Below are 22,239 nucleotides of genomic sequence, written 5' to 3' on the forward strand. Positions count from 1 at the left end.
AACGTCTACAGTTCAAAAATTTCGATCAATGATCTTCAATTCTATTATTAAATCCGAGATAAGTGCAATAACAGAGTTGATTCCTTGAAATCTAAAATAATAAATACTGACATATTGCTTTTCAATATCTCTACTTTATAATTTGTATAATGTGAAATAATGCAGAAAATGGAATATAGCAGCGATTTAAAAATATTTGCTTGGTATTTTTGTTGACAATAAAAAAATTATATTAATATTGCTACGTGAAAACAGAGACTGGGTAGAAGCTTTTTCAATTAACATCACTTAATTTCTAAGTTTAAAAAACATGGTCTAAGATATAAGTAAAGATTTTATCGTATATTTTATTGGAACGTAATTAATGAACTAAAAATAGTAACTGAGGAAGTAACTAATTATAACAAGTACCGGTTAACATGTTTTACGTATGATAACAATGTTTTTATTATTTTAAATTGTAAATAATTGATATAGACAAGTTCAAGTGTAACGATATCTACAATTTATAATTTGACCACTAGATAAAATAACATTTTTACCTACTTCAAAGTCATTTCAAAATATACACAATTTGTCGTTTGGCTTCGGTTTTTCGCACAGAATATATTTTATGAGTGTTCTATTGTATATACGAGAATGAAAGACCGCTTCCAAAAATATAAAGTAAATGTGACGGTATTTATTGTTGCTGTTAGCCTGGTAGAAGCCGAACGCGACGAATCGGCCACGTGGCGGAGGCCGGGGGCACATGACCCTCGACACAACTAGTAAAAAATCTCAAGTACACTTCGTTTTCTCTAAAACTCTACCTTCGTAATAAATTAATAATTAAAATAATAGAATTTTGACAAAAGTAGATCCAATAAAGTAGTCAAAAAATTGCAATAAAAATGTTCAACGATTAGGTGATTTTTAATTTTACAATGTAAAATTTAATTAATTCAAACATTTTTTCAGCTACTTTTGTCAAATTTCTTAACAATTGTCTATTTATTGCTTGTAGTCTACCTAACTACGCAAACTACAGCTATGTCTAGTTGGCGGAAGGAATGATGAGCGAACGGAGTGGTGCTCAAAGAATGTTCAAGACTCTATCGCGACGTGAACGCAACGCGACGCCTTCCGAAGTAAAGTCGAGAAGCGCACAACACGGAGATATAAAAATATAACGATTGGTCACCGAAAATATTATAATACTTCTACAATTTATGTAAATAACAACGAAGACTTTTAAAGAATCCATAGGATTACAAGTTTAAGTCAGTAATAATAAAGTACGATAAAAAGTAGCATCTCAAGTTTATGTACAAATAGCCAAGTCCGTATTTTTTTGATGATAGTAAGTATATTGCTTGTAAAGTAATTGACAATCATGATGTTCAAGATGGTATCGTCATAGAAAATACGTATTTTTAAAGCATTCACGAAGATCGTTCAAGATTCAATTTTCAATAGATAGAACCAGTAAAGTGACACGAATACAAGGAAATAACATGATGCGGGATACCTAACGTACCGTTTGGTGTTATTAAATTTTGCGAGGAATAGATTAATGTTGATTTAAATTGTACCTTTATGCGAGTGTTCAACGAGATGACATAACTGCTAAGATTTCTTCTAGTGAAACTTGTGATATATAATGGCGAATCTATTAACGCATCATGAACTAGATTAAAACCGCGCTAGAGGGAAATCGCCTAATATCTATTTAGTAATGGCGTAGTCTACAAAAATCGTTAAAGTGATGGCTTCTTGAAAACAATATCATTAATTGTACTCATAAACTTACCGCTAATTTTACAGCTATATCAACGAAGTGACGGAACTACCTATCGTTATTCAACTAGTTATTGTAGTCGCCGATACTTGAGGCAACGTATTAATTCTATGGGTAGGCCGTGGTATTGTCAACTAGCAATTTACGTTTATCTTCCATTGTGTAGTCGAGTTGAATCACTTTTAAATCGTGGCTCATTTCTTACTTATACTATGTAAGTAACTTAGAATTCGAAGTAGGTATTTGTTGTTCTATTTACCTTACTTCATATACATATTCATTTACGATTTTAAACGAAGTAATTGAGCTCATACTGATTCAACGTTGGAATGTTTTAATCTTTAGCAGTATTATAATAAGGCTTGCAACATGCTATTGGGAACTTTACGGGGCGGTTTGAACTAAGTACATATTATGTGTAATCAGCGTTAGGGCTGTCTCTTAGAATCTCATCTTAGATTAGACGGTAAACTGCCAGACTGTAGATATGTTTATAATACGTATCCGAAACTGACATTTCGATTTCCTTATCCACGTACGTATAGCTCTATAAATGAAGGCAAGGACTGTGCGTTTCCAACTACGTCATTTGCCTTTACATTTGCATTGACGCGCATGAACGCTAATGCATCTAAGAAATATTCGGAATGTATGCTTATCACAGTAGCTCACATTGAATTTTAATCTGAACTTGGCCGATATTTGCAATATTCAAATAAAACTTTGATAATTTTAAATACAGATGATTTTTACGTTTGCAACTCTTGCGAGAATTTAATTCCATTGCAGAAGTATTTTACGACACTTTGGAAGCAATAACACGTATAATAACATCTTAGAAATTATACAGAGAAGTTCTTCGGTGTAGTTCATTATTTTGTTTTAATCTGCCTTGTATGTATGAAAAGCTTCAGTATGTCCTATCACAATTATTGCACAGCAACAAAACATCCAATCGATCACATCACTTGCATCAATCGACGTCCATTGAATTTCTTGTCAATTCCCTTTAATACTGAAAAAGCAATTGACTTATATTTGTGAGGACGATCGATGGTACAGTCGACCGAAGGGCTTAAAGCAAGTGTCGCAGCGCGGTGTTGAGAGCGCATGGGGCGACTGGGCGCGCAGGAGTTGAGATCAGCGGCGGCGGTGGCGGTCGTCAGAGCTGACGCAAGGGCGCGCGGCAGTCCACGCGCGCCATCCACGCGATGTCTCGCGTCGTCACCTGCAACCATCGGAAGGCCATGAATGAAGGTATTTATATATATCTAGCGTAAGGCGTAATTAAATAGAAGGCTCGGTCCACATGAAATTTAATTGTACAAATAAAGAAAGAGAAGTTAGAGGAATGGAAAAAATCAGTCTGTTACAAAATATAATGATATAAATACACGTACAATCATATAAAAACACTCCCTCCTTAAATTAAATACAGGTTTACAGGTTAGACGTGGTAAAAATCAACTTACCTCAAAAGGGCCTGTATTTACCACAAATATTATGCTTTACAAGCAGTTAGGTTACATTATTTTCATTGGTATAACTGGTCAGGATTTTATATAAAGTCGAGCACGTGTGCTAGCTTCGGAAATTTAGTAGACTGTGCAACGGAATAAGAAAAGTAAGTGACGAAGAAAAGGAATTAAAGAATGATTCGAAACTTCAAAGTAGGTGGCCAGGAACCAGAGAAATTGGTGAAAAAAAAGAGAAGAAAGAGGTCGCATCGTCACAAACAAACAGTTTCTGGATAAGATATGACCACATCAATGGAATTCGCATGAGAAAAGTCACTGATGTTGGAATACGTATAATGCGACACATCGGTAGACGAACAAAGGGACGAACAACAGTCAACACAGTCGCAGTCCCTATTTGATGAGCTGATCAGCAGTGCTCCCACAATGGTCTGTGCTGTACCACCCTCCTGTTCAGAACCAATCACCAGTGATCTGACTTGTGAAAGTAACTCATTTAATTCAACAGCTTTAGCTTTAAATTGTAGTAAAAAAAATTAAAAAAGTATGTCAAAATTAATAAATACATATCCAGTACAAATAAATTAATAAAGAAAAATGCAGCATTTTGTAAAAATGTATCATTAAGAAAAGAACGTCAGAGTTTGTTGAATGAATTGAGTGATTGTACACAAAATCTTGAGAAAAATAGGCTTAGCTATGAATGTGACACACAGCGCCTCCAGGCAGAATTACATAGTGTAACAAATTCATTAAAATTAATAACACAGAAATATGAAACTGCGCAACAGGAGATTAAGGAGCACACACATGCTATGGATAATTTATTAGATTTGTGTAGATATAATAATGACAGATTTGACTCTTTAACAAATAATCAAGTTTGCAATTGCAAAGAAATAAAACCACAATCCTCCCTGTCTGTGTGTGTCACTAATCCCTCCTCATTGTTGTTGCAGGAATCTAGTTTAGAATCAAAAAATACCTCTTTGTCAATAACTAGATCAAATGAAATTCAAAATAATATAGTTATGTATAGTGATGAAATGGGTAAAAATATAGGTTTGCAACTTAACCACCTAGGATTAAAATTAACAAATATTTGCATGCCAGGTGCAACATACTGTAAAATATTAGATAGTATTTTGTCAACTAAGTTTGACAAAGACACTACATTAATAATTTTAATTGGCAGAAGAGGAAAATGTAACAAAAAAGATTTAATACAATATTTTTCACAATTAAATAATTTAATTAATATAAAAGAAATTATTTTGTTAGCTTTTCCCTTCAGCAATTGCCTCACAACAAGTGAAAATAATTTGAGGCATAACTTAAATAGGACATTACACAGCTTGACATTTCATTATAGTAAATTTCATTTTATGGATACTAATAATTTTATTAGTAAATATTTTTATTTGACTAAAGATAGGTATTATCTTACTAGTTATTTTAGGAGACAGATAGCAGAGATGCTATCATATCATATTAATAATTCAGCCAAATCATTGGCTACCAGACCGGCTGCTTCTATTGAGCAGTCCGTTGACATAGGTCAGTTTACTGACAATAATAATTCTGTTGAAATTAATTCAATTTCTAATTATTTAAATTAATTAATAAGACAACGGAGAGATACTCTTGCAACACATTGACAGTAAGAAACCAACCTAAAACACACAGAAATAAAATAAATTTTATATTAAACCTGGTGCACCAAAATATTCAAGGCATGAAAGGCAAAGAGCTAGAAATAGAATTATTTATTAACTGTAACAATATTGATATTCTTTGTATTACTGAACACCACTTTCTATCGCAACATCAGTTCATGTTTAGCTTCAACAATCACCAGGTGGCTAGTTCGTTCAGCAGAGAAAAAGCTATTCATGGCGGCTCTTTAATTCTTATTAAAAATAATTTAAAATTTAAAGAACGTACAGATATTGTGAGCCTATCTATTGAGCGGACTATAGAGATATCCTGCATAGAGCTTGAACGGCTTGTTATATTAAGCGTGTACAGACCCCCTCATTCATCTTACGAACTATTTGAAAAAAGATTAGATGAAGTTTTAGCCAAATTAAATAATATAAATAAATATATTGCTGTTTGTGGTGACTTCAATGTTAACTTATTAGAAGATTCCAGTGCTAGCAGTAGGCTCATATCATTTTTCCAATGTTATAACCTTGTGAATCTTTTTTTGGTGCCTACTAGAATAACTTCTACTACTGCCACTTGTTTAGACAATATTTATACCAACGCCGTACCTAGTAATAAATCTATTATAAATAAATTAACTTCAGATCACTGCGGTCAATTGGCCACTTTTAATATAACTGTTGACAAAATGCCGAAAAAGGATATCACATGTGTTCCGATAAATAATGGTCGACTTAAAGCTTATAGAAATAACGTAATGCTTAAACTAACTGACATTCCGTACGTTAACGATCCCAATAAATTGTATAATTCAGTTTTCAACATAGTGAAAAGTGAACGTGATAATGTTTTTAAGTCCAAAATCATAACTATTAATAATTCATTGAAATTTAGTGAATGGGCGACTGTGGGAATTCACAAAAGTAGACAAAGGCTGTATGATCTTTACGATGAAAGAACTTATAACACTAGTAACAGTTTTAATGATTTTGTTAGGAAATATTCGAAAATGTTTAAACGTGTTTGTGTGGCAGCCAAAGCAATGTTTATTAATAATAAAATAAAAAGCAGCGCGAATGTAGTAAAAACGACTTGGAATATTATAAATAGCGAAACTGGAAGGGTCAAACCTCGTAACTTAGATTTTCAACTAAGATTTAATGACAAAATTGTAAACACAGACGCAGAAGTTGCTAAAATATTTGAAAATTTTTTTACCAACATTCCAATTTTGACTACTAATTCGTTAAATTCATCTCCCACGGCCGCTGAATCCTTACTAAAAGAAAATAATGCAGTTAGTAGCACTAATTTAAGGTTCCGTCATGTATTTCCAAACGATATTGTTAAAGCCTTTAAGTCTATAAATATAAAAAATACTGCTGATCTTGATGGTCTTTCAGTCAGAGTAATTAGTTCTATAGTTGATTGTATTGCGCCTTACTTAGCCTGTGTCTTTAATAAATGTGTTGATGATGGTGTCTTTCCTGACCTCATGAAGCAAAGTAAAGTTATTCCACTTTTCAAATCTGGTAGTATTTCTGACCCCACCAATTTCAGACCTATATCAATACTACCAACTCTCAGTAAAATATTTGAAAAAATTATTCTAAATCAGATGTGTGCACATTTTTATAGTAATAATTTAATGTCTCCTAAACAATTTGGTTTCACTCGGGGTCGCTCTACAACCGACGCTGGTGTAGAGTTGATTAATCATATATTTGATGCATGGGAAGTCTCACATGATGCTATTGGTGTATTCTGTGACCTTTCCAAGGCTTTTGATTGTGTGCACCATGATACACTGGTCAGGAAACTTCGCCATTATGGTGTGGCGGGACGTGATCTCGACCTTCTTAAATCGTATTTGCGTGGTAGGGTACAGAGGGTCGATGTTAACGGTACGAGATCGTCAGGGTCTGTAATTAGCATGGGTGTCCCTCAAGGTTCAATTCTAGGCCCATTTTTGTTTTTAGTTTATATTAATGATTTACCTAGCCTTATGGAGGGTATAAATCATGAGATAGTATTGTTTGCTGATGATACTTCCTTATTATTTAAAGTTAAAAGGCACCAATGTTCCTATGACGATGTGAACAATGCTATATCTAAAGTAGTTGATTGGTTTGCTGTTAATAACCTACTTCTTAATGAGAAAAAAACAAATTGTGTGAAATTTACATTACCCAATGTTAGAGAGACGGTTACAAACATTGTAGTTAGAAACGAAAAATTGAATCTTGTGGATACAGTTGTATTTCTAGGTATAACGTTAGATGCTAAATTGCAATGGGGTCCCCATATAAGTAAGTTGTCAAAACGGCTCAGCTCTGCAGTGTACGCGATTAAAAAAATAAGGAAACTTTCAGACGTCGAAACCGCTAGATTGGTTTACTTCAGCTACTTTCACAGTCTAATGACATACGGCATTTTGCTTTGGGGTAATGCCGCCGATATCAATAGAATCTTTGTCCTGCAGAAACGTGCAGTTAGGGCAATTTACAATCTGGGCCCCAAAGTATCTTTGAGAGATAAGTTTAAGGAAATTAACATTCTTACACTAGCCTCACAATACATTTATGAAAATATAATTTATGTTAAAAGGAATAGTAATTTCTTTATGAAAAATAGTGACAGACATAACATTAATACGAGGAATAAAAATAAACTAGCTTTTCTTGATAGTCGTCTTCACAAAGTCAAACAATCATTTAAGGGGCAATGTATACGCTTCTATAACAAGATTCCGGTTGATATACAAAATTTGCCTTTCACGAGGTTTAAAACTATAGTGAAACAAAAACTTTATACTAAAGGTTATTATACAACTTCTGCGTACTTGGATGACAAAAATCCGTGGTAGTAACCCGTTTAGCTCATGGAGGTAGTCTCAATCTGATGTTTCAAATAAAAAAATATTGTATATAATAATGTTATTTACAAAGAGCAACCCCTAGAGTTTCTTGCTCATTCTTCTCAGGGGAATCTGCCTTACGAATGAGCGGTAGAGTTTAACCATTGTGACGATTTCAAGTGTAATAATGCTTACCTATGAAATAAAGATTATTTTGATTTTGATTTTGATTTTGGATGGCGACGCTACGATAAACTTGATAGAATGCGAAATACAGGAGAAATAATAAATCAAGATGATTAAGTATTGAGGATTACCTGGTGCATAGAATAGACGGCGAGCACAACGAGCACGTGCATAATGTTGTGAGAGTTGAGGCAGCGGTCCACCGTGCCAGGGAACCATTTCTCCGGGATATGCATGGCGCCGATTACGCCGCCGCCCAGTGACACTGCGTCCTGAAAAAAGTTATCGTTACATTATAGAAAGGTTCATGAACTTACTAATAGAAATAACGATAACCACCTAAGAAATTATGACTACATTCCAAAAGCATGCTCAAATAATTTTTACGATTTTTTCATCAGTTATACGAAAGACTGCGCCTCGAGCCTTTCTACAGGGGAATCTCATTAATAAATATTAAAATGGACTTTCCCAGTTGTTACTAACACTAAGTTATTTTGATACTAACACTATGGATTCGGAGTCTTACTCTCAAGTGATTACTAGGTCGGTGATGTGATGACTCAAAAATGTTTAGGCGTGTTGTTTACATTAATTTATATTGGAATTACAGGGATAAAGTTGATGTTTGCAAGGTGTTTTGATAGTGTATTAATGTCAGCTCGATAGGTGCTTGTATAGTGTGGTACAGCTTTAAACATGAAGCCGTAGTGTAAATCGCCATAATATGCTTTGCATTGATCCTGTTACGTACACACGCAAGTGAGCTATTGTTAGCCCTGTCCTCTGGTTACAGTTTTGTTTTCAGCTAAATTCGGTTCAGTAATTTTAATACAAAGATTTACTATTTATGTTACAATGCGTATCATCGCTTTTAAGTAATAACATGACACACAGTGTATCGTCCCCATTATCGACGGAATTAACTTAAAATTTTGACGGAACAAGACAAACATACTTTGATGTGAAATTTTAGGATGTGTGTGTAAATTTGTATGGCCAACATTTATTTCTCTCGTGAGTTTGGGTGTAATTTGTGGTTGTATATGTGTGTATCTATGGCATCCGCGACACAGGGTTTCCCTAGGGAGGGGCTATGTTGAATATGTGCGTTAAGAAAAAAAATGTGTAAAATTTCGTCCAAATCTTAAAAAGTCGTTCTAGTATGACATAGAGTAGGCTATATTCAGTGTTTTTGTCAACGGCACTAGTATCCACAACTAACTTTTCTACTTTAATTTGGGTATAACCACAGCACTAATAAATCACAACCGTCAAGTCGTAAACGTGTGACCCATAAAGTTGTCCAAATATTAAATTCCCTTATTATTCCGGCCGTACCCTTAAAACTATTGTTAGAGGTCCGCTAGACGGTTTGTACAATCTAACTAAAGATATTTGGTAGAGTTATTACGGGAAAGCCGCGATGGCCGGGCGGGCGAATCAATTTATTATTTGTGCAAGCCTGGTTTGTGTGCCTTGTTTGGCGCCGTGCCAGTTTCTTTGTAGACATAAAAACTGAAATAGTAACTCAACGTTAAGTTTTAATTCATAGAATATAAAGTATAAAAGTGATTGTGTGTTACTATACTAACCCACTATTTACGTACAGATTTGTCATGTATGTTTGTGCCAAAAAATAACTTTAAACTTCGTATATTATTGCGATTCAGGCGAGTCAGTTTTTACTTTGAAAAATATTTTTCCTAAAATAACAAAAAAAAGATCTCACCGTTTCGGTGGTTTAATTTTGTAATATCAGTCTATGATATAGAATTTTACAAATCATATTTCATCGTGTTTTAAACCAAAACCTCCTCCACCGCTTTTTCCCTTTGTCTTTCCAATTTTATCTTTCAAACTGCCTCCGTGGCCGAACGGTTACCATGCCTGCCTGACATGCAGAGGTCCCAGGTTCGATTCCCGGGCCGGGAGAAATATTTGTATGGCCTACATTTATTTCTTTCGTGAGTTTGGGTGTAGTTTGTGTTTGTCTATGTGTGTGTCCATGGAACCCGCGACACAGGGTTTCCCTAGTGCGGGTGCTATGTTGGCAATCAGACATATTTTTTTATTACTAAGCACACGGTTTCTCTAAGTATTTTTTCTACTCGGCAAAGCCTCGTGGCCTAAACACGGTACTCGACTTTAAGACCCTCATTATGTAGCGATTGCCTAAAATACCATTATAGACGAGTAGAGGAACTCTTAGTGCAAAGCTCTAAATACGGCCAATTGTTCAACAACGCTACAACCGAAGTTGACTTCACATCATCAGCTTATATGCATCCACTGCTGGACATAAGCCTCACGTTGAGCAGGCCAATTGTCCCGGTCTTGTGTCGCCCGCATCCAGCCGCTGCCCGCTACCTTTCTCAGGTCGTCCGTCCATCTTGCCGCAGAGCGTCCACACTACGTTTTCCTTGACATGGTCGCCATTCCAGAACAAGTCTGCTCCATCGGCGATCAACCCTCCTCATAGTTGACTTATTAATATAGAAAAAAAACCTTGATGCCGAATTCATCGTAGACTTCCACATACATAACTAAGGAAAACGTGTAATGATTTATCATTACTAATTTTAAAATTGGTAACCAAAATTAAATTATCTTTTACTATTAATATTAGTATATTTTTACTTTTACAGTTATATTTAAGTACCTATTTTTTATTAAATAGGCTATTTACGACAATGAATATTAAATAAAGAATAATATTGATATTTTATGGACTGTAATTTTGGAATGTCAAATTTTGATAAAGCACTTGATAATTTTTTATGTTAAGAGGCGTATGACGACGGCGAGACAGTGTATAGGTATTACGTTATTAATATTAGGCCTCACACTCACAATATTATATGTCGTATTATGCTAAACTTTTATAAACAACAGCCACGACTTTGCCAAAAGAAAGTTACATTTCAATCAAATCTCTTTGAGAAATATACGAGTAATATTAGATTGTCTTAGACAAAATATATTTAATTTTTACTAAATGCTCCACACCTTGGTTAATTTAAAAAAGAAACTTTGTTTTTCTCCTCCTACATTTCTTCGGTGTTCCAAATTTAAATAAAATGAATAATTAGAAAGTTTATCGCGTACCAAAAAGATGATGTACGTTTCACTGAAGTTATAACGTCACATTTTCCTTATTTTATCTAGTAGACAAAGATTGATAAACTTTTAACTTCATCCGAGTACTTAGTACGTCATACATACAAGTGCTTCTAAGCGGATGATTAGTTCTTTTTTTAATAAAACTGGACACGTGGTTACTGTTGCTTTGGAGAAACGTTGTACCGTGAATAGTGATTGGTACACGACCATTTTTTGCCGGAAGTTATTGACAAACTCCGTAAAAATAACCGTAAACACCGTATCTCTTGCACCACGATAATGCCTGTTCTCACACGGCCAGACAGACAAATGAATTTTTGAAGGTGAACAACGTTGACCTTATGAGCCATCTCGCGTACAGTCGCGACCTGGCACCTTGTGACTTTTATTTATTTCCAAAAATTAAGAACCAGTTACGCGGTCAACGATTTTCATCACCTGAAGAGGCTGTCCAAGAGTATGAAAATTATGTTTCAGAGATTGTCACGGAGGAGTGGCATAAATGTTTTCAAAATTGGTTCATTCGTCTGAAATAGTGCACTAACGCTAACGGAGAATATTTTGAGAAACAATAAATTCATTTCTGACCATTTATAGTATTTTTTTCTTATTCATTCCGGAAACTTGTAGTGCGCCTCACGTATATAACATAAATACAAAAACAAATTTTTAAAAAGGCCTATAGGTAAGAGTCTAGAATATTATCTCTTACAGCAATATAATCTAATACTAAAATGTTAACAATAAATAAAGTTCAACAAATAAATAGGTGAATAACATTTGCCTTCCTTGTACTTATTTTCTTAAAGAATTGGCATACTTGGTAGCTCTTTGAATGAAAGTGAACATGTTTGAATAACGCACACACTCAACATAGCCCCGCACTAGGGAAACCCTGTGTCGCGGTTGCCATGTACACACACATAAACAACCACAAATTATACCCAAACTCACGAGAGAAATAATTGTAGGCGATACAACTATTTTTCCCGGCTCGGGAATCGAACCTGGGACCTCTGCGTGGCAGTCCGGCATGGTAACAGTTCGGCCACGGAGGCAGTATCTTCTAATTTAGTCAACTGACGACAAGACTACATACTATGTTTACGTCCTCAGTTTTAAAAATACTTCACTACAGTCGATACATTCTTTCGATATTTGGTAGCTTTATTTTCCCTTTGAAATTTTTGCGTATCTTTATTATTTCGACATTTTTGTATGAACGCGTTTTCCACGAACTTATCATTCTCACTGTCTACGTTGTTGTTCGAAACTTTCCTCTTAGCAGGTTATTCTTTAACTTCATTTGTTCTTTTGTACTCCTTCGTTTTCATACTTTACAAAAAATTGGATCAGTTCATATGAAATTATATATTTATAATTTTTGAAATTATATATATATATATATATTGCATTAACGCTAACGGAGAATATTTTGAGAAACAATAAATTCATTTCTGACCATTTATAATATTTTTTTCCGGAAACTTATAGTACGCCCCACGTACAAGGTGGTATGTACACTTTTGTTATTTTAATTATGCAAATATTTGTTTGATGCTCATGTAAAGTAACTTTGTATTATTTTTATGGATTTTTCTTACGGATTTGTGAACATAGATAATATTATGTATCGACTTATAAATCTCTTTCTTTTCATCGAAAGTTAGAATTAAAAACTATATTTATATTCAATATATCTTTCTTTACCGGGCCTGTAGCAGTCGGTACTCTTATAGATTCAACGGTATTAATATATTGAATCAATTTCCTTTTCATCTGCCTCCCGCTCCCGATAAGCGTGAGGCGTAAGTTTATTAGTGAAAATGTATACAGCTTATATATGAACCCTTTAGTGTCCCACGCGCCGGGAAGCCAGAGAAATGAGTGGATTATGTGAGCAGGATTATATAGAGACAGGTCCATTTACATAACGCGAAGAATGCTCAATCAAAGTACACTCACACATTGCCTGTCCGGTAGAGGTAGCAATAGGTACTAAATGATTTTTTCACCCCACTAGATCGGAAAGATGATCTTTCTCATTAGAAATCTGCGCGCAAAAGCGTTTTCACCATGCTCGCGTGGAAAAGGTTTTTGAAATTCGAACATGGCGATGGACTGTGGTGCACCTAACTTTCTTTCGATGAAAAAAAAAACATAATGACACGTTCAACTACGCGATTTGTCGTACATTATTTATGCAATATAAATCCGTTGGTATATTTTGTTTTTATTATTGTTGACATTAAATTGACAACGATAAGTAATTTTGTTTATTAAAACTGATTTGTTACAGTTCAACTGTTTTTCTTTCATCTACTGAAAAATTGTGTGTTTCGCTCAGTAGCAAAGTTGTTTTGCGTCTCGTGTCTTGAAACTCTCGTTACGCTCAGAATTCTATTTTTGAACTACTTGCTTCGCTCGTGGTTCATTTTTACTTCGCTTCGTCAGGTTTCAAATCAAGCACTTGCGTCAAACACTAACTTGGCAGCCTTGCATAACAAATAACTATTTTTATAAATGAGAAAACATCTGCATACTCTTCCTGTTATCTATTTTATTTATTTTGAAACATGGTATCTTAAACAATAGTGGCTGGAGCCTCCTTATAAGCCTAGCCTGTGTTAGCCGGCGCCGCTCTTTCTTAGCTACACGCTTAGTACACGTTTGAAAATATATATAACTAACTAACCAACTTAACCATACACAAAATATTACAACGTCCTTACAATTTACTATGCATCCTTACAATCTCTTATTTTGTGCGTTTGTGGTTTTCCCGCGAGTCATTTAGGTATAATCTTTTTATATTCATAACACAACTTGTAGTACTTTTTCAAATCCTTATATAAGACGTAGTCGTTGTAAAGCATAGGTTCCCAAACTTTTTGGCTCACCGCCCACTTATGCAACATAAAAAAATTTCAACGCACACCACCACAAATTAACGTATTTTTTTACAAACACAAAAAATCACAAGCAAAAATAAAATTATATGTATAAATGTAGTGTGGTTTATATAGATAACTCAGGTTTTTTTTCAAATACGGTAGCACCCCATGGGTGTCAACGACCTCCAATTGCTTCCAAGGTGATTACCACCTTCCTGGGACAATTCAGCGCCCACTCGGGGGCGGTAGGGACCACTTTGGGAAACTATGTTGTAAAGGTTTGCCGCACGTTTGTCATATTGCCTATCTGTAAATACATTGTTGGTACTTATAAATTTATAATTATAAATATATACTTAGCACTCGTATTAAAAGTTCTTGCGTTCTTTTCTTAGCGATACTATGGTCATATGCTAAAGTTTTTTTTAATACTGTGCTAGTAATGTGCAATTTTCTTACCGATGGGAAAGGTCGATGAAAATACAATTGTGCGTTGGAGAGACCGTGTGGTTCTACGACGCTGCAGTACTAAAATCGTTAGGGACACCGTGTGTCTCCAGGATACGCGATAGGTTAGCTATGACCACCATCTCCATCACCATTTAAGAGTTCGTTCACGGAAGTACCTACTGCCACCTTACCTATTTCTGCCGCCAAGCCGTAATGTGAGTGTTACTGCGTTCCGGTTTAGAAGGGTAAGGGTGTTAGTGAAACCACAGGCACATGGGATTTGTCAACTTATGTCTCAGGGTGATGGGAGCAGTGCCAATGTTCATCTGTGCTTTGTGATTTAAAGCTCTGAGTGGCACTCGCAATTGCTATGGATAGGCGTATCGCTTATGGTCAGACGCATGACTTCTTCGTCCCGTCAAGAATCACAAATCTATCACACATTTCCGTGCCCAAGCAAAAGTGCCCGTTCATTGAAAATCGAGTGACGCACTTACACATATGGTTTGGCTAAATATCCATTGATATAAAATTTAGAATAAAATTGTCCTTGTCAAGTCAATTAAATTATACCTGTTTTCCGGTTGTGGCGATAAACTAAAAATAAATAGTGACTTAATCAGCAATGTTCTGCTAATACACATGATGGTACTTATCTCCTCATACAGGTTGGTAGTGCACAGTCCATGATATACTGATTAAGTTGCGTGCATAGTGTAAGTTTTATTTCTTGTATACTAGTTGTACTGCTTATTGGTTTATACACTCTTTTGTGTCGAATATTCTATGAACGGGGCCAATGCGCAGTGACTTCACAGCACTCGTCAGCTATTAATGACTAGCAATACATTGTTCGTCAGGCTAGTGGTGCTGGCTTGCGCTTAACCATTAATACGTAATGTATGTATATGTGTCTGTTTTTTATAAAATACTTTTGGAGTGTTGTCCGTGATATGTGTCACAGAAATGTTATGTGTTAATATGTTTTCAATTTTTTATATTGTGTAGATGCCGACTGCACAATGTGCGAAAAATCTGTATAGGTTTATACAGATATTGTTTTTATATTGCTTATTATGTATATTGCATATTGTTTTGTCCTCACTATAAGTTTCCGGAATTAATAAGAAAAAAATACTATAAATGGTCAGAAATGAATTTACTGTTACTCAAAATATTCTCTGTTAGCGTTAATGCACTTTTTCATACGAATGAACGAATTTTGAAAACATGTATGCCACTCCTCCGTGACAATCTCTGAAACATATTTTTCATACTCTTCGACAGCCTCTTCAGGTGATGAAAATCGTTGACCGCGTAACTGGTTCTTAATTTTTGGAAATAAATAAAAGTCACAAGGTACCAGGTCGGGGCTGTACGCGGGATCGCTTATAAGGTCAACGTTGTTTACCTTCAAAAATTCATTTGTCTGTCTGGCCGTGTGAGAACTGGCATTACTATCGTGGTGCAATATAATACGGCGTTTACGGCTATTTTTAAGGAATTTGTCAATAACTTCCGGCAAACAAATGATCGTGTACCAATCACTATTCACGGTACAACGATTCTCCAAAGCAACAGTAGCCACGTGACCAGTTTCATTAAAAAAAGTAGCAATCATCCGCTTAGAGGCACTTTGCACGCGTGCCACTTTGGTTGGTTTCGGCTTATATCGAAAAACCCATATGCTCGATTGCTGCTTTGTTTTGGGATCGTAACTATAAATCCATGTTTCATCACCAGTTACTATGTACCACACCAAATTTGACGCCCCTCTGTTGAATTTGGTAAGCATGGCATTGCACCAAGTGACGCGATCTGTTTTTTGAGCCTCAGTAAAATTCTGTGGGATCCACCGAGAGCACAGCTTTTTCACACCCAAATGTTTGTGTAGTATTGATTGTATTTGACTCATGCCTATGCACGAGAAGATGAGAGATTCTTTAATCTCATCTAACATCGGGCATCTTTATGCCCGAATCTCATGGTATGTCACATGTCTGTCTGTTTCGATCATACGGCGCACAGCATCGATGTTTCTGTTGTTCATAGCAGTGGACGGGCAACCATCACGAAATTCATCACTGAGATTCACTCGACCGCATTTGAATTCTGCAAACCAGCTATAAATAGTTGTCTTGCATGGTGCTTCATAGCCAAAAGCAGTTTGAAGTCGAGCGAAGCTCCGCTGAGCTGTTAAATTACACTTTAAGTCGTAGAAAATAATACTATGAAAATTTTTACGAGTTAAATCCATGGTGATGTAGACAATCAACTTCTAAAATGACGCCACAATGTAAAAAATAAGGGACAGTCAGATGAAACAAACTATATTATACAGCCAAAGAGATACATTTTCAAATGTTGTAATTACTTTTTAAATGTTGTTTATGTAAGTGGCCAGTTCCGGAAACTTACAGTGCGCCCTATGTATTTATTACTTGAAAACTGAAAAGTGTAATAATAAATAAATTGAAAATTGAAATCCAACTGAATATTACATTTTCGGTTTCGTAGGCCAATTCCTAGTTTATTTATTTTACAGTATTCGGTATTGTCGATTTGTAGCTATCATTGTGCAAAGTGGATGACGTTAACACACCAATGTGACATCTTATGCCTTGTGACTTTACAAGGAACATTCTCAAAATATTAAACACACCCAACATCATATTTGTTGAAGTTGATCAAGGCTTATAAAATAACGGGAATAAGTGGCTCGCAGAGCCCCATAACGCGTAGGTACTGCACTAGCGTTCACATAACTTGTCCAATATATGGCGACCCGTTGGCGAAATGAAAGTGGCAATAAATAGAGTTGTCACTGAAACATTAGTTGGCTGCTCGCCAGTCGACAACGGCTCGAGCCACTCTTCCATGGGACCCAGAACCTGCGCTCCGTCTCACCTAATTACGTCATGTAATAACATGTCTTGTTCAGAACACTCATTTTTACGCTACATTTATGAAATCAAGAGATTTCACGTCGCTATTGATGGTGATATATGGTGATATATCTTGTGGCTATTGTTGGTATAATTTTATCAAAGATTACCACACCAAACACAAAAACTGATTTCTAATGAAATAAGGTGTATAATAATAGTCACGAAGTTAGGCTTTTATATATACAATGAAAAAAATAAAATGGTGCGTTAGGATAATAAAAACAACGCATTTAAATTTATTTGGTTTTCAACAAACACAATCGCCACACATTAGTCAACTTACATTCATAATAACGGTTTAGCGGTGACGGCCGATAGTGGTAGGTACTAAATGTTTATTTAGGTAATTGTTTTAATTATTTGAAACGTTTTGAATTTTTATATTATAACAGGGGAAATGTTCTGGGCCTTGCCAACCTAGCAAGTAGACTTACTATAGTTCTTGCGACTTTGTTCATTACCTTTAAAGATGTAAGATTACCCTGCTCAAATCGCACTTTTGGTATAATAAGGCCGCATTTACAAAATCACAAGTTGCCATAAGTCAGGTTTAACGATTCTACGAACGAAATTAGTCGTTAAATTTTTAAGTTTGAATAAGGAGAGTTATAAAATTTCACATATTTCATGTACTTTGTATTAAATTGATAAAATTTTAACGTATTTATTTAATCACATGTGAGGCTTTATTTACACCAAGACTCCGGCCTTGTAGAATGTAGGATATATTATACGAGTAGATATGTCAACATCTTGTAAATCATAAATAATGGAAAATCAATAGCAGAAACTTATTGCAATCCTTTTGGCCTCTGACATCCGAATGATATTATGTCTTCTAGGGTGCTACATTGTAACAATTAAGAAGTGCATAGTGATGAAAGAGACTCAGTCTTTTAAGGCGTTTTACAAAGATTCGACTCCATTTTACAGGACTCGACTCTAAAATTAAGGCTGGGGGTTCGAGTTTTTATTAATAAGACTCAATCGTTATACTAAAAGACTCGAAAGACTTAAACGCCTTGAAAGACTTAAACGATTCGAGTTGTTTGCAAAGGACTTATATCTATTTTATGTCTTATTAAACCCGAAGTTTATAAATAAATATGACGTAAGTAGTATGTAGTAAATAATCACGTTTATTTATTTATAATAAAAATCGTATAATAAATACCTTGTGGGTAGAAATAAAATCACGCCCTACGGCTCATGACTCGCGAGCCCCGAGGCTACGAGGCGCCAGCCGTTTTAGTCTTTTTAGTTGTTTTAGTCCAATAAGTCTTTTAAGCTTCCTAGGGTTAAAAGACTTCGACTCGAATTAGACTTTAGTTTTAGTCTTATGACTCAAGACTTGAGGGTTAAAAGGCTAGACTTGTCGTGAGGCGTTAAAAATTAGTCGAGGTTTTTTTAAAAGGCCTTAAAAGACCGAGTCTCTTTCATCACAAGATGTGCATACATAAAACAGATGAAAATTAATGTAGATTCAAAAATAATTTTACGTACATTGCATATCGAATAACATGCGCGGAACAAAACAATAAAAGAACTATGGACTTCGAGATATTAGGGAATAATTTATGGGGAACGGACTTCGAGTTCTTAGGAAATAATATTAATATTATTAGAGAAAATTTTGGTCCGTAGCGTAGGTCATTGGGTAGTGAAATCGGGTTTAATATTTGGTCCACACCTCTGGTATCCACAATAGCCGATGCATACGTTGTATTTTATACGCGCCGTAAACGCGCGTCAACTGCGCGTATACGCGCCGCAGACGCGCTGTAGTGAGTCGATTCAAACGCGCGCAAACATTGCGTTGCAAACAAGAAGCTTATATACTCCACTGGAGTTTACACTTAGAATTTCATGTAGTTGTTTTATTTCAAAAAACTAAGTGAAATTAACATAGGAAACTAAAATTAAAACTGTCTTGTATCAAAATGCGCGATACATATGTGTGTTTACGGCGCGTATACGCACGTCGTCGGCGCGCATTAATTACGCCGTCTGCATAGGCTCTAAAGAATTCCTCCTTCCAACGAAATCTAAATAAGCGTATTGAGTTCTTAAATTTTCGTGATTGCTATACATTGGAAATGAAACTGTTTTTCTGGATTTAAAATGGCGTATATATATATGTGTACAATGGAATTTATAAAGAACCCAAAACATCGTCGGTTAGTAGAACTTTCGACTAATTAAAATTGTGACGGTGACTGCAAATCTTATTAGTAACTACAATTGTAGTTGAAGGCTGTACTTGTTTAGTCATAGCGCAATTTTGCAGTCATTTTGGCTTATTTATAATATTTATTTGGCTTATTTATTAGCTCGACAGTGAAAAGCACGAGGTTCATGTGGTCGCAAGCGCAGGTGCCATTAATGGCCCTGTAATTGCAGTAACATGTGCTGCATTCTCTCTTGCTAATTATTTATTTAACTCGCTCGCCACTAATTGGCGTGAACTGTGTAGTTTAATGTCGATGGTATTGATTTATGAGATGACGTATTACAGTTCCAAGGTGATATTAGCTTTAATGTATTTTTTAAATGTAGGTAACTAAGTGCACTATGTTCTAATCTTCGTGCTCTAATTTAATTTTTTAACTATGAATGCGGGCTATTTAACTTTTATTAGCAGTTAAAAAAATCTAGGCTTCATCTGACCATTTCCTAATTTGCATCATTCATTATTCTGTGATGTATAGCGTCGATTGACCAGTTACGTATATATCTATGTCCGTTGTTGTAGGTTCTCTATTCTTAACGTTTCTAGTGACCCGTAAATCAGTGTCAACATGAAATAGTATCCCAAACTTTTTCAAACAGATCTTGTGGTATGCTCTAACGACAATCCATGTCTTATTTATTTGTTACAGTAACATTTTGCTACACTTTTGTACTATTTGAGCTGTTATCCAAGAATAGCGTTATGACAGTTAATGGCACATTACGTAGTTTTATTAAACTGAACGTTAAATATATGCGCAGGACTGAATAACAGTTTTAAGGTTGGTTAGTAAGGTCAAACCTGCAGAAAGACATGTAGAATGGCGTGCGGGTCTCCGCCACCGAGGTGAGCTGCGCGCGCGCCGGCCAGTAGCACGCGCATACAGAACGGCGCTGCGAAGCACAACCGCCGCTCCCACGGTGACCACGCGTGCATCGCCTGTGATGTGCACATACGTCATTAAAATTAAAGTATATATGCGAAGACGGTTGCGCGAAAGCTTGAATGCGCGATAGTTCATTTGCGCGAAAGCTTAAATGCGTGATAGTTCATTTGCGCGAATGGTCAGTTGCGCGAAAGCTTGAATGCGCGCTAGTTCATTTGCGGGAATGACGTTAGCACGAAGACAGATTTGACTCCCTTGGCTGCAGGTTGTTGCAATTCTATGCAATATCTGTCTTCGTGCTATCGTCATTCGCGCAAATGAACTAGCGCGCATTCAAACTTTCGCGCAACTGACCATTCGCGCAAATGAACTATCGCGCATTTAAGCTTTCGCGCAACTGTCCATTCGCGCAAATGAACTATCGCGCATTTAATCTTTCGCGCAATCGTCTTCGGACTATCGTCATTCGCGTAATCGGCATTCGCACTCACGTAGTACACTCCCTAACCTAAGATAAAAATTAAAATCTATTTAAGGAAATGTGTAGGGGTTTACGACATGTTTTTTTTATATAAAAAAAACCGCAGCGACCATTTTTTGTTTCATTGTATACGTTGCAGTTTGTAGCGATTTCGTGCTTTCTTAATTAATTAAACATTAGTCATGAATAAGTAACCACCTTTTCTTTAGTTTTTTAAATAGCTGCAAATGAACAATTTCTGCCGGCGAGTGAGACGAGAGTTGAAATTTGTATGGCAAAATTTCAATTTTCTCCTAACGCATCTTCGATGGAAATGGCCTGGATTGACGAGGATACGCGAGTATTTAAATTTTTTGTTGACGTAATATTGAACCTTATTGCTGCCTACATAGAGTTACTTTAACTCTGCGACGGAAACACGATACTCGCGATGGCTTGCGCGAGCTCGTGTGACCTATTAGTCGCAATTTTTGGTGAAAATAAGCCGGCGACATTTCAATTCTAGTATCGCTTTGTCTCGTCTCAAGTCACTAATGAAAAACCATGGAGCCAAAAAAATATTCATCTCATATTTCTAGGGCTAATCATCTCTTCAATGGTTACTGCCACTCTCTAGTGAATTACAAGTTAGCAATGAAAACTGAAATAAAAAAATTAAAAATACAATATTGTTTTAGTTTCATTTAAACGATTATATAAGAGACTTCTCGGGGCTATCACAATTGAAGCGCGCATAGCGGGCAAAGATTTATGGCTCCACGGCAGCCTGCGCAGGCCCGCGAAATGGGATGAAAAATTCTTTCCCTCCTAAGCTACTCAATCATTTTTAAGCGAATCTTATTTCATCAGGGATTTCCGTAATTTTTATTACTTGTAAAAATAAGCGTGTATTTAAGAATTTGTAAATAAATTGAGTAACCTACCAGTGCATTAACATAAAACACGTAAAAATATCAGTATAACCATAACACGACGATATCTATGTACTAGTGTAATAAAATTGCGTGGCGTTATAATTTTTCAAGCTTACGCGGCCAATGAGTTATAAAATTCCTGACGCTACCACTAGCTTTGCTGAAAAGTGGTTGACATTTCCACAAATTTATTCTAGCCAAAGTTTTTATTTGCAGTTTATATAATCGGAATACAACGAACGGAGCGAGTGAAGCTTACTTGGCATCCACTCAATTTGAACAATTTCCGAACGGAATAATTCGACGGACTCGTGTTCTCAAACGATATGCACGACATTTGAAAC

The 22,239-nt window shown here is 35.6% G+C and overlaps 1 protein-coding gene across 1 annotated transcript in view; it reads right to left on the reverse strand.

The window, feature by feature from the left end:
• Positions 1 to 22,239, reverse strand: part of LOC113237869 (progestin and adipoQ receptor family member 4) — a 112,986-nt gene continuing 90,747 nt past the window's right edge. Inside the window, exons 4-6 of the mRNA XM_026474568.1 lie at positions 20,416 to 20,553; positions 8,101 to 8,241; positions 1 to 3,008 (exon numbers count right to left, since the gene is read on the reverse strand). Coding sequence (XP_026330353.1) covers positions 2,943 to 3,008; positions 8,101 to 8,241; positions 20,416 to 20,553 — 345 coding nt within the window. The 3' untranslated portion in view covers positions 1 to 2,942. The remainder of the gene's footprint in view (positions 3,009 to 8,100; positions 8,242 to 20,415; positions 20,554 to 22,239) is intronic.

The sequence above is a fragment of the Hyposmocoma kahamanoa genome, unplaced genomic scaffold (genome assembly GCF_003589595.1).
Source record: "Hyposmocoma kahamanoa isolate Upper Pololo Valley unplaced genomic scaffold, ASM358959v1 94, whole genome shotgun sequence".
In the NCBI taxonomy this organism is placed as follows: Eukaryota; Metazoa; Arthropoda; class Insecta; order Lepidoptera; family Cosmopterigidae; genus Hyposmocoma; species Hyposmocoma kahamanoa.